Genomic DNA, 10,361 nt, shown 5'->3' with positions numbered 1-10,361 from the left:
TGAAGCTGCTCAGAATGCCGTTTCCTAAAATATATGGAAATGTTAAGAAGACAGAAGCAACCAATCATGAGCTATGATCCATCTGCTAAATTCCTGCACTCCCTCCCAGCAGCCCTCCGTCTTCCCAGCATGCTGTGCGGTGCTATATAAAGCGGTGGTGGGCAGAGGGAGGGCTGCCGTGCAGCGGGTCACTCAGACAGACAGGAGCCGGAGACGCTCAGCCTTCACTGGACCGCAGAGAGACAGACAGGTCAGTACACTGAGAGGAAGTGCAATAATACAGTACGGAAATTCCTTATCATGCGTGTTTGTGTGTGCGTGAGAGAGAGAGAGAGTTAAGCTCTTTAAGGTCTTGCTGTTCACAGGCTGATCAGTGCAAAGCTGCAGGAGAATGTGTTTTGACAGCTGCAATGTCAAACGGACAAACGCACAGATGCATGCGTGTCCTTTCATCGTTTTGAAGTCTCCGCGTGTTTTCTCACGAGCTGCTCAATGCTATGCTCGCATGCTCAAGAATAAACACACTCTGATGGAATCAGCTGCATGTTCTCCATTGTAAACACGGCCTCATTTACGTCAAACAGGGCTGCTCTGCTCTCTTAAAGCTACAGCAGCTCAGTTACTATGGCAACAGCAGAAATGCGTTTTTTTCTGAACGTGAAGCGGTCTTGGCTCTGGTTTTGCGGGGGGCAGCAGCTGCCGCCGTAGAGGAACATCTTTTTTTAGCATCTCCTCATGACTGGTTTGGTGGACAGGAGGGTCATGAAACTACATGACAGGACGGGATCGAGGTTTTCCTCATATCGGTGTCATCAGAAACTCAGCACAAGGTGTCCGCGGACGCGTCACATGACCCGGAGTCCCATTAAAACACATGCAGCTAGTTCTAAATTTTGATGGCTGATTTATGAGGTCATACGCGACATTTAATCTAGTCTGAAGACACTTGCTTGGATCCAATATTCCTAAAAATAATCTATTCCTGAATAGGGTACAAAGTATGGCTTGAAATCACATTAAGCTACCATTTAGAAAATGTTCACAAGCTAAACGTTATATATTTGGTTATTCTGATTACAATTGACTATTATGTAATGCAACTATAATATTATGCAAATGTGGCAGCACTTTATATAATAATGATCTAATAATATAACTTAGATTAGTTTAATTGTATTATTAAGTTCAAAAATTCAGTGAAAATTACTATCATTTCTGAGTGAAAAATGCCAATTCTTTTCACCTTTTTTTTTTTGGCAGGAACAATAACGCAGCAACAAGGTTGCACTACAACCACATTGCATTAAATAAGTTTAAAATGCGCTATTTGAAAATATTACAAAAATGCTGCAAAATTTAAAGGCATCTTGAAATCTGTGTTAAAACGCACTGCATGCAGAAGATTTCATTTGTGGCTGCTCATGGGAAACTGTGAGCAGCTGTCTGCCGAGCGGTCCGGCTCATATTTACAGGCAGCTTTTAATAGAACTCATTACGGCTCTGTGCACTGCAGGTTGCATATGTGCCTTCTCGTCTTGGACTCTGACATGAAACTCTACAGAGTTATGCTATCTAGTAACCAAAAAAAAGTGTTATATAATCAAAGTCCTTCCCAACCTTTCTAAACTTCGTTTGATTTTGCTTGCTGATGCACAGTGACAGTATTTCGTCTCTAGCACCAATTTGAGTAGTCATGGCAACACTTCTGCTGCAAAAATCCCTTAATTATGTTGTTTGTGAAAAGAGCAAATGGGAGTTTACTGATCTTAGAAACTGTTTATAAAAACAATTAAACTAACTTAAAAAAAGACTTGAGGCTTTATGTTCCATTTACTACAGTCACATACATTGTTTAAAAAAAAAAAAAAAAAAAAGTATATTTTATGCATAGTGTATATAATAGTGCCATTTTTGTTATGAAATTATATATTACATATTCTAAATTTATATTTCATTTTAGTTTCAGTTTTATAATGTTATAATGTGATACAGACACTGTACGTTTGGACTGGAATTTAGCGTTTGCTGAGAGTCACATAATGTACTGCAGTTTATAAAGCTGAGCGGTAAATAACACAAGCCATTAAAGCTGCTATGATTCTTAGCTAATGCTTTCCATAGACACTTTACGTCAGTAGAAATAAGACATGTAGAGAGAGAGAGAGAGAGCTGCTGGAGCTGTGTCCGCTTCACGTGTGCCTGAATCTCTGCCATAATCAATTTATCAGCATCATACAGTACATTACACACATGTAGACCATACAAACGCATGCCCAGTCAGTGCCAAGAACAACAGTCTCACATGCCAGAGGGTCTACAAAAATCACCATAATAGGCCGGAGAGGCAGCGCTGAGGTGTCCGACGCTGATTCAGGCCTTTGGGTGACATTTAGAGTGGCTCAGGGTTACCCTTTCAACCCGGAGAACTGATCAGTGCATTACATAACGCTTGCCGAGTGCCAGTGGAGTTCACTGCGTAAAACGAAACATGCGCTACACTTTCAGTTTCTTGTATCTTAAACAAACACACGTACACTGGACCAGGAATGTGACTGAAACCACTTCCTGAAGCACTTCAAATGTGTTTTCGTCTTTTCCTGATTGCATAGTTTTCTGAACGGTGGAAAACGTTCTCTAAACTCAGCAGCGTTTGACTACATGCGAGATATACAAGTCAGTATGTAAGACTTTGAACCCTATAAATGTCAATTCTGGAAACCTAGCCGTAGTTACTATGTCGGCTTGACCAAGTCAACATTAGACAATGGAGGAAATAGGAGTGGCATGCTTTTGTATTGTTTCATAATTTTGAATCTCATAATATCCCCTCATTTACAAATTTAAACGGAAACATGGCTAGACTTGTTGCTTCGGCTCAAGTTTCATTTAAGTTTATTTACTATAGCCCTATGCATTTTCTTATGCATAAGGTTATTAGAATAGATGTATTTAACCATCAGAAGTGTTTTTAACAATTAGAAATATTGAGCTCTCTATACGAGATATTAATTTTTGAGACATGTTGAGTCTTTAATAGCGAAGTAGTGTGCCTTTTAACATGACACAATAGTAATGAAACAATGTCACAATCCTTTTTTAAAAACATATTTGCGCCAACTGTGCTGCATTCAAAAGATTAAGGTGCTGAAGGCCACTGCAGAAACATCTAATAATGGACATTTGTTCGATTAAACGGTATGCAAATCCTCAAACGCTTCAACAGTGAGCGAAGATCTCTCACAGTCATTCATACAAGACACTCTTCTCTCAAAGCTTCATTGTCACTACGGGAACTCACTATAGCGCTGCTCTTTTAAAATAGCATTGCAGCTATAGCACAGACCAGCAGGTCTTAGAGAACACTGGATTTGCATGCATGAGAGACACTGTGGGTCACATGACCAGCTGTGCCGTCACAAGAAAAAGGGATCTGTTTACACTTGCCATCGAGACGCTCCAAGACGGGGGTATTTCAGCCTGACTGCAGAACTCCAGAACAGTAAGACACGCTCTTTATGAACCACTCTCTGCTGTAGCGTTTAGAGTATTCGTGCTTTACGAATCCTCTCCGGAGACTCGGTCGATGCGGTGGGTGTGTCAACTGTGAGTCACTAAACTCTTCAACAGAGCCGTTTCATACAGTTAATAATGCAGAGACTCATGCTCAGCTGTTAGACGGCAGTCTACATGTCTACGCAAGCCATGGTTGCGATTAAGTATCTGAAATATTTGCATAAACGCACGTCCAATGCGAAACTAATTCCAACTTGAGGCCAAAAATGACCTCTGCAGCTTAAAATGATGGCGTAAACGTACGTAAATAAACGAGTGTTTGAGAGTTTTGAATTCTAGCTCACTTTATACTGTTTAAAGTTTCAGGCAGTAATAGCTCTCCACGTCTATGGGTTCCTCTTCTGGTTTCGTGTTGAGGTGTAATAGCTCGAATAAGTTATAGCTAGGAGGAACGTCAGCTCGTTTATGCATAACCATCTCATTGTGTCACCGAATCTACGTAAAGACGGCAACTCGATGCATTAATAGTATGATTGGCTTCAGGGTTTCGATGATTCGCAACTGCACAATGCTAAATATTTCATCAGCTGTTAAGTTATAAGATTGCATTGACAGTTTGAAAAGTTCCTTTGTAAGAGTATTACAGTACAGAAATATATACGGCAGCTTTCAAAGTACAGCCTTTACTGAAGCCGAACTGTAAAAAGGCACTGTGAACAGATAACATCAACACATGAACATATTTGTGCTGCTCGGCAGAAGCACTGGTGATAGTGTGGTGAAGTGTGTGAAAGCTTGTGCTGTTCCTGTCTGCACGGAGCAGCTGAAGAATCCCTGATCACGGCCGGACAGCCGCTCAATAGCAACAATTAACCGATGCTAACAAATGTGATCTTTCTGTAAAGTGCTGCCATTTTAAAAACAATTTTAACTGCTTACACACATTTTCAATTTTCGTCCCTCGAAACGACGTCCGAGAACTGCATGCACAAAATGCTAAAAGAAGCACCGCATTATAAAAAACATCAACACTTCTCAAAAGCAAAATTTGTGTTACATTGCAAATATTTTTTTGCCATTATATTATACTTTCATTATATATATATATATATATATATATATATATATATATATATATATATATATATATATATATATATATATTCTAAAGCCATGATTGGTTGATGTCAAGTAAAGTAGTGATGGCAGTTAGTGTGTGGCTTTTTGATTGGTTGTGTTCCTAAAAAGGAGAAAATAACTTGTCACACAGAGAATTGTGTGTGAAATTGTAAAGTTAAAGGCCGATTTGTTGTGTGCTTCTGTTGTTTTAGTGACAGGTTTTACAGATTGTGTGACAAGTAAGGATTTTGTGCGTAAACAGTTAAAAATAGAAAAATTTAAATAAAAACGATAAAATTATATACTATAAGACAAAAACAAATTATGAAATATTATAGGAAACAGTAAAATTTTAGAGATGTCTGCAGTCGGATTTCGCGGGAAATACATACACGTGCGCGTCGCGTGATCCGTACACGGCTCATTGAAGACAAACGTTTGTGGTACGAACAAAAAAAAAAAAAACGGTCAATTATTCAAAATGCTAAACCCGATGCGAACAGTTGGTTGTAAAAACAACCAGCAACTTACCTGTCCATCTCTTCTGCTGGAATAACGTTCTCCAACCAAACGGGTGCAGTTTCATTTTTAACCGCTAGAGGGATCGTAAAGCATTTTTTTCTTTAAAGGCACCGCAGCATACAATTTGTATGAATCGTAATAAAAATAAAGAGATGCAAAAGACACATGGATTATATCATACATGTTCCCATGATATGTACAACTCATATTCATAAATTCATATCTGGTGCAAAGTTCAGATAATGGACTGGAGTTCAGTTTGGAAAAAGTGGGACATATTTAACTTCACGTACGGTACAGTGACACAGGCATAACGGTAAATAGATGAGTCATAAATGTACACTGTGTGTGTGTGTGTGTGTGTGTGTGAGAGGGAGGAGTGTAATGTATTAAAGTGTTGCTGGGTCACTGTGTGACAGTGTTACAGGACTCTGTTGGGAAACACTGATGCTTTGAGCAACATTTCTCCTCTGAATTTCTCCTCTGGAATCTGCTCATCTTCCCCACAGAAAAAAAAAAAAAAAAATATTGTGAACTTTGTGATCTGTTACCAAGAGTTCAAATGAGAATAAATGAATGACAGACTTCAAATCAACAAGACTTTCAACTCTTTATCTGGACTAATCTTTGTCTTTTATTGCTTTTACAGGACCATTACATCTCTCACATAACAGACAACCATGGCAGGTGAGAATTTTATTCAATCTGTAGCCTAATAGCCTGTTTTATGATTTGAAAGGTTTTTTGATGTTCGTGAGATGTATTTCATGGGGTCAACTGAATGAAACAGCCTTCAGGAAGTGGTAGAGTCTGCCTGGTGCAGGACGTGTGATGAAACACAATCAGGGTTAAAAAACAAGGGCCTCCTAAAGAGAGACTGCAGACTGACTGAGAAGAACAACACCTCTGACTTTCACACACACACACACACACACACACACACACACACACACACACACACACACACACACACACACACACACACACACACACAGACTGTCACTGGATCACTGTGAGAATCAGACTCAATGGCAAACACAAATATGCAGAACCGACGAGCAGATAAACAGTGACGGTCGATATGATTCACACAACTGAAAGTCTTCATCAGTCATCATCATCATCATCATGTGGTGGTCTCTACTGCCCTCATGTGGACGCTCGCTGTACTGCCAGAGTTTCTTTACAGTAGCCTATATGTATGGCGCGTTTCATATACAGTTTTAACACATTATAGACCTTATAGATACATTGTTTTAAAATGTTTCTAAACTGCTGAAATGTCCATTTTCTTGTGATTATAATGTTATTTAAAGGTTACAACGTTCTGCTACTTAATTTCCACACAAAATATATAACGTAACATCATGTAACATCACGTAACATTCATGAACAGTATATTCTAATTGTACAAATGTGTATATTATATATATTATATAATTGTTTTTTTTTTTTACACACACACACACACACACACACACACACACACACACACACACACACACACACACACACACACACACACAACTAGAATGTGTTATACCGGTTACAGCCATTGTTCACATGTAGTAGTTTAGGATCAAACCAGTTGGATGAACCTGAATGATGTTGACAACAGTTGCCATGGGGACCTCAAGCATTTAGGAGTAACTGAAGGAAAGAGCAGAATCAGAGTGAAGCTGAAAAACTGCGGTCAGAAATGGGGTCAGGTTGCTTGAGTAAATCAGCAGTCGCTGCGCTGAATACAGATGGTAAATGATGGGAAAACTCAGAAAAAGTCAGATAGCACTGAAAGACGCTTTGGAGTTCATGAGCTGTTCTTTTATGTATTAACACAGCCTCTGTTAATTCGCATGTTACATTTGGACTGATTCGAATGTTTTATTTTGTCACAGACAAAATTAAAGATGCTAAGATCGTCTTTGTGGTGGGTAAGTTGAATCGCCTTTACATACTTCACAGCTCAACAGAATTCATACCAACAATCATTAAAAAAATGGTATTTTGTTTGAGATTTTTGATGTTCTGTTTGTTTGTTGAGAAGTCTAAACATCATGTAAATCCTAGAAACACCTCTTAGCCGTTTCTTCCTCATGTCAGAGCAAGTAATTAATATTATTATTAATATTATTCATTGTTAAAAGAAACTTAAAAACATTTATTTAAGAACTGTGATTAAAACAACATGTCATTTAGCATTTTTTAACCATTTCAAAAGTCAGTATGCACTGCTGGTCCATCTAACGTCTTAAGATGACTACTGCTGACAAATGTTTTGTAATAATTAAGATGTTAAAATGTTTTGAAAGAAGTATATTCTGCTCACCAAGACTGTGTTTATTTTTTTTTTTTAAATCAAAAATGCAAAATTAAATTTGTGAAGTACTATTACAATTTAAAAACAACTCTTTTCTGTGTGAATATATGTTAAAAAGTAATTTATTGCTGTGAACAAAGCAGAATTTTCCGCATGATTAATTTTCACATGATTTTTCAGAAATCATTTAATGGTATTTTTCTGATCAAGAAAAATGTTAGGATTTTAGGATTTATTTCAAATGTTTGTGTGTGTATTACGTGATGTTTTGATCAGTTTAATGCATCCTTGATAAATTGTGCTTTTTTTAAACAGTTTTTAAGACCGATAGTAGTTAGAAATATTTATTGAGAAGCAAATAAACATATTAGAATTATTTCTGAAGTATCATGTGACACAATCAGCTTTACCATTACGTTTACATTTTAAAACATATAAAATAGTGAATTGAAATTGAATTTTACTGTATTTTTAAAGCCTTTTTTGGGCAGATGACTTCTTTTGAAATCATTAACAAATGTTAATAATTCACATCATACAGCTTGCTGAAATAAAATCAAAGAAATGTTATATTGGGATCTGACCAGTGTTGTTACGTCAGGCGGCCCCGGCTCAGGAAAAGGCACCCAGTGTGAGAAGATAGTGGCAAAGTATGGCTACACTCACCTGTCCTCAGGTGACCTGCTGCGTGCGGAGGTGGCATCCGGCTCAGAGAGGGGCAAACAGCTGCAGGCCATCATGCAGAAGGGAGAACTCGTGCCTCTGGTCAGTCCTATCACCCTTCACACGCTGAATAAAAGCATTTCCCAGGGCTGATGGCATGAGCTGATGAGCTCTGACGCGCCGCTCTGGTTTCTGCAGGACACAGTTCTGGACATGATCAAAGACGCCATGATCGCCAAGGCCGACGTCTCGAAGGGCTACCTGATCGACGGGTATCCTCGTGAGGTCAAACAGGGAGAGGAGTTCGAGAAGAAGGTAAAGCAACACAAGCTGTGATTACCATTAGTATTCAACAATGCAAAAATGCAAAGCACTGAAGGTTATTCACCATAACTTCAGGTCAAACCCTACAGCACTACTTTGCTTCAGAATAACTGAGCAAGTTGTTAAGCAAGTAAGTGTCGCCTTTAGTAAACCACACAACACCCCTAGACTCAAGGTACTCATTCACCTTGAGAACTTCATCTTTGCTTCTAAATGCAATGACTTTAGTTTTCTCCTTGTTTAACTGAAGAAAATTCAGACACATCCAGCAGAGGGAGTCAATGGGGCTATAGTCAGCTGGAGATAAGGCTAGGTATCATATCATGATAGGCAGTTTGGTTCTTTTTCATCATTTGACTTAGTGGGAGCATATACAGGCTAAACAGGAGACTTGTGGGACTCTGGTTTACCAAACCCATAAACTCCATGCAGAGTTGTTCAGATTGAGCATGACGTCTCTCCCTTCTCTCCGTCAGATCGGCGCTCCAGCTCTGCTGCTGTACATCGACGCCAAAGCCGAGACCATGGTGAAGAGGCTGATGAAGCGCGGAGAGACCAGCGGCCGTGCAGACGACAACGAGGAGACCATTAAGAAGCGCCTGGACCTCTACTACAAAGCCACAGAGCCCGTCATCGCTTTCTACGAGAGTCGCGGCATTGTTAGAAAGGTGAGCGGAAACACTGACCGGAGAGCGATTGACTCAAACGAGACTCTTTTACCGACTGATTTCTCTCTCCTCCTCCAGATTAACTCCGAGCTGCCGGTGGATGAGGTATTTGCTATTGTTGTAAAAGCTATTGATGAGCTGAAGTAAACAGCACTTGACTACAAAGCCTCGTCTGGGTTATTCTTTGGCCTTTTCTCTCACGTATACTCACCGTTTCTGCCGTAACAATAACTTTATTGCACAGAAAATCCAACATGAGACTAAAGTCATCAGATCTCAGTGTGTTTGACTGGTTGTACCCCGGCAACCGCACAATAAATACCTCAGTAACTGCTTTTCAACCAGCCTGACATCCCACAGGCTGTATAAAACCTTCAAACTTCATATCTCTCTTCAGCTACACAGGGATTCGGAAACCTTCAGATTTTTTTAAAGCCGCTTTAAACTTTTATGTGCGTTTTTGTCGAGCTGACATTTAGAAATGCCTTTTCTCTGTGTGTGTTCGGTGCTAATGGGCAGACAAATCCAGGCTTTATTTAAACACTTCCTTCACAAGCTCTCCTTCTTTAGTGATTATCTCCAGACTGAAAATCATATCTGCATTCATAAAAGTAGTCTGGTTTTTGATTGTGAGTGGCCGAGGTGCTTTCAAAGCCACTGTGAAATACTCTGCAAAACATACGGAAGCACGTTTTTGTTAGGTCATGATTATTAAGTCTTAGTTATGAGATACAAAGTCTAAATTATATTAAGCATGTTGAATTATAACACAAAGAGTCAATAAAAACTTTTGGCATAACTTTTAGATGATTCAACCTCAAAATGATGACATGCTAACTGGAAAATATAGCACAATATATAGCATATAGTCATGATTATCCTCTTGCATACTCATATGAGTACATTATATTTTAGTGAATTTCTCTGAGGATGTTAATTTTATACATGTCTTCATATGAGGACACTGGGACTACAAGCATGTTTATTATGCATTTTGGGAGACATAAGAAATGAATAGGGAAAGACATTATATGTCATTATGAAAATCTCGTCTATTATAACTCTCATTATTGCACTTCTTTTTTCATGATATGTTGCCCCCAAAAACACATTAATACTCAAATTAGATTTAGTTTATAGATGCACTGTATATAATGAGTAAACATATTTATGACAATTTTACACACGTTTGGTCAAAAGATAAACGGTATATCAAATAATTCTGTTATAACATG

The 10,361-nt window shown here is 38.7% G+C and overlaps 1 protein-coding gene across 2 annotated transcripts; it reads left to right on the top strand.

Annotated features, from left to right (window-relative positions):
• The first annotated feature begins 123 nt into the window (after positions 1 to 123).
• ak1 (adenylate kinase 1) lies at positions 124 to 9,291 on the top strand. Of its 2 annotated transcripts, none has more exons than XM_043238497.1 (7): positions 124 to 250; positions 5,804 to 5,841; positions 7,050 to 7,085; positions 8,073 to 8,236; positions 8,333 to 8,449; positions 8,935 to 9,126; positions 9,205 to 9,291. In XM_043238497.1, exons 2-7 carry the CDS (start codon positions 5,835 to 5,837, stop codon positions 9,271 to 9,273), a joined length of 585 nt encoding a protein of 194 aa, XP_043094432.1. In that variant the 5' UTR covers positions 124 to 250; positions 5,804 to 5,834; the 3' UTR covers positions 9,274 to 9,291. The 2 variants fall into 2 exon arrangements, with proteins under 2 accessions (XP_043094432.1, XP_043094433.1); XM_043238498.1 differs by lacking the exon at positions 124 to 250 and adding an exon at positions 3,476 to 3,499.
• Positions 9,292 to 10,361: the final 1,070 nt, after the last annotated feature.

The sequence above is a fragment of the Puntigrus tetrazona genome, chromosome 5, assembly GCF_018831695.1.
Source record: "Puntigrus tetrazona isolate hp1 chromosome 5, ASM1883169v1, whole genome shotgun sequence".
NCBI lineage: Eukaryota > Metazoa > Chordata > Actinopteri > Cypriniformes > Cyprinidae > Puntigrus > Puntigrus tetrazona.
This window is presented reverse-complemented; position numbering and strand designations above follow the sequence as displayed.

Coding starts and splice junctions, on each gene's coding strand:
- ak1 (XM_043238497.1), top strand. Junction 7,086..8,072: donor TAAGATCGTCTTTGTGGTGG/GTAAGTTGAATC, acceptor TTGTTACGTCAG/GCGGCCCCGGCTCAGGAAAA. Junction 9,127..9,204: donor GTCGCGGCATTGTTAGAAAG/GTGAGCGGAAAC, acceptor CTCCTCCTCCAG/ATTAACTCCGAGCTGCCGGT.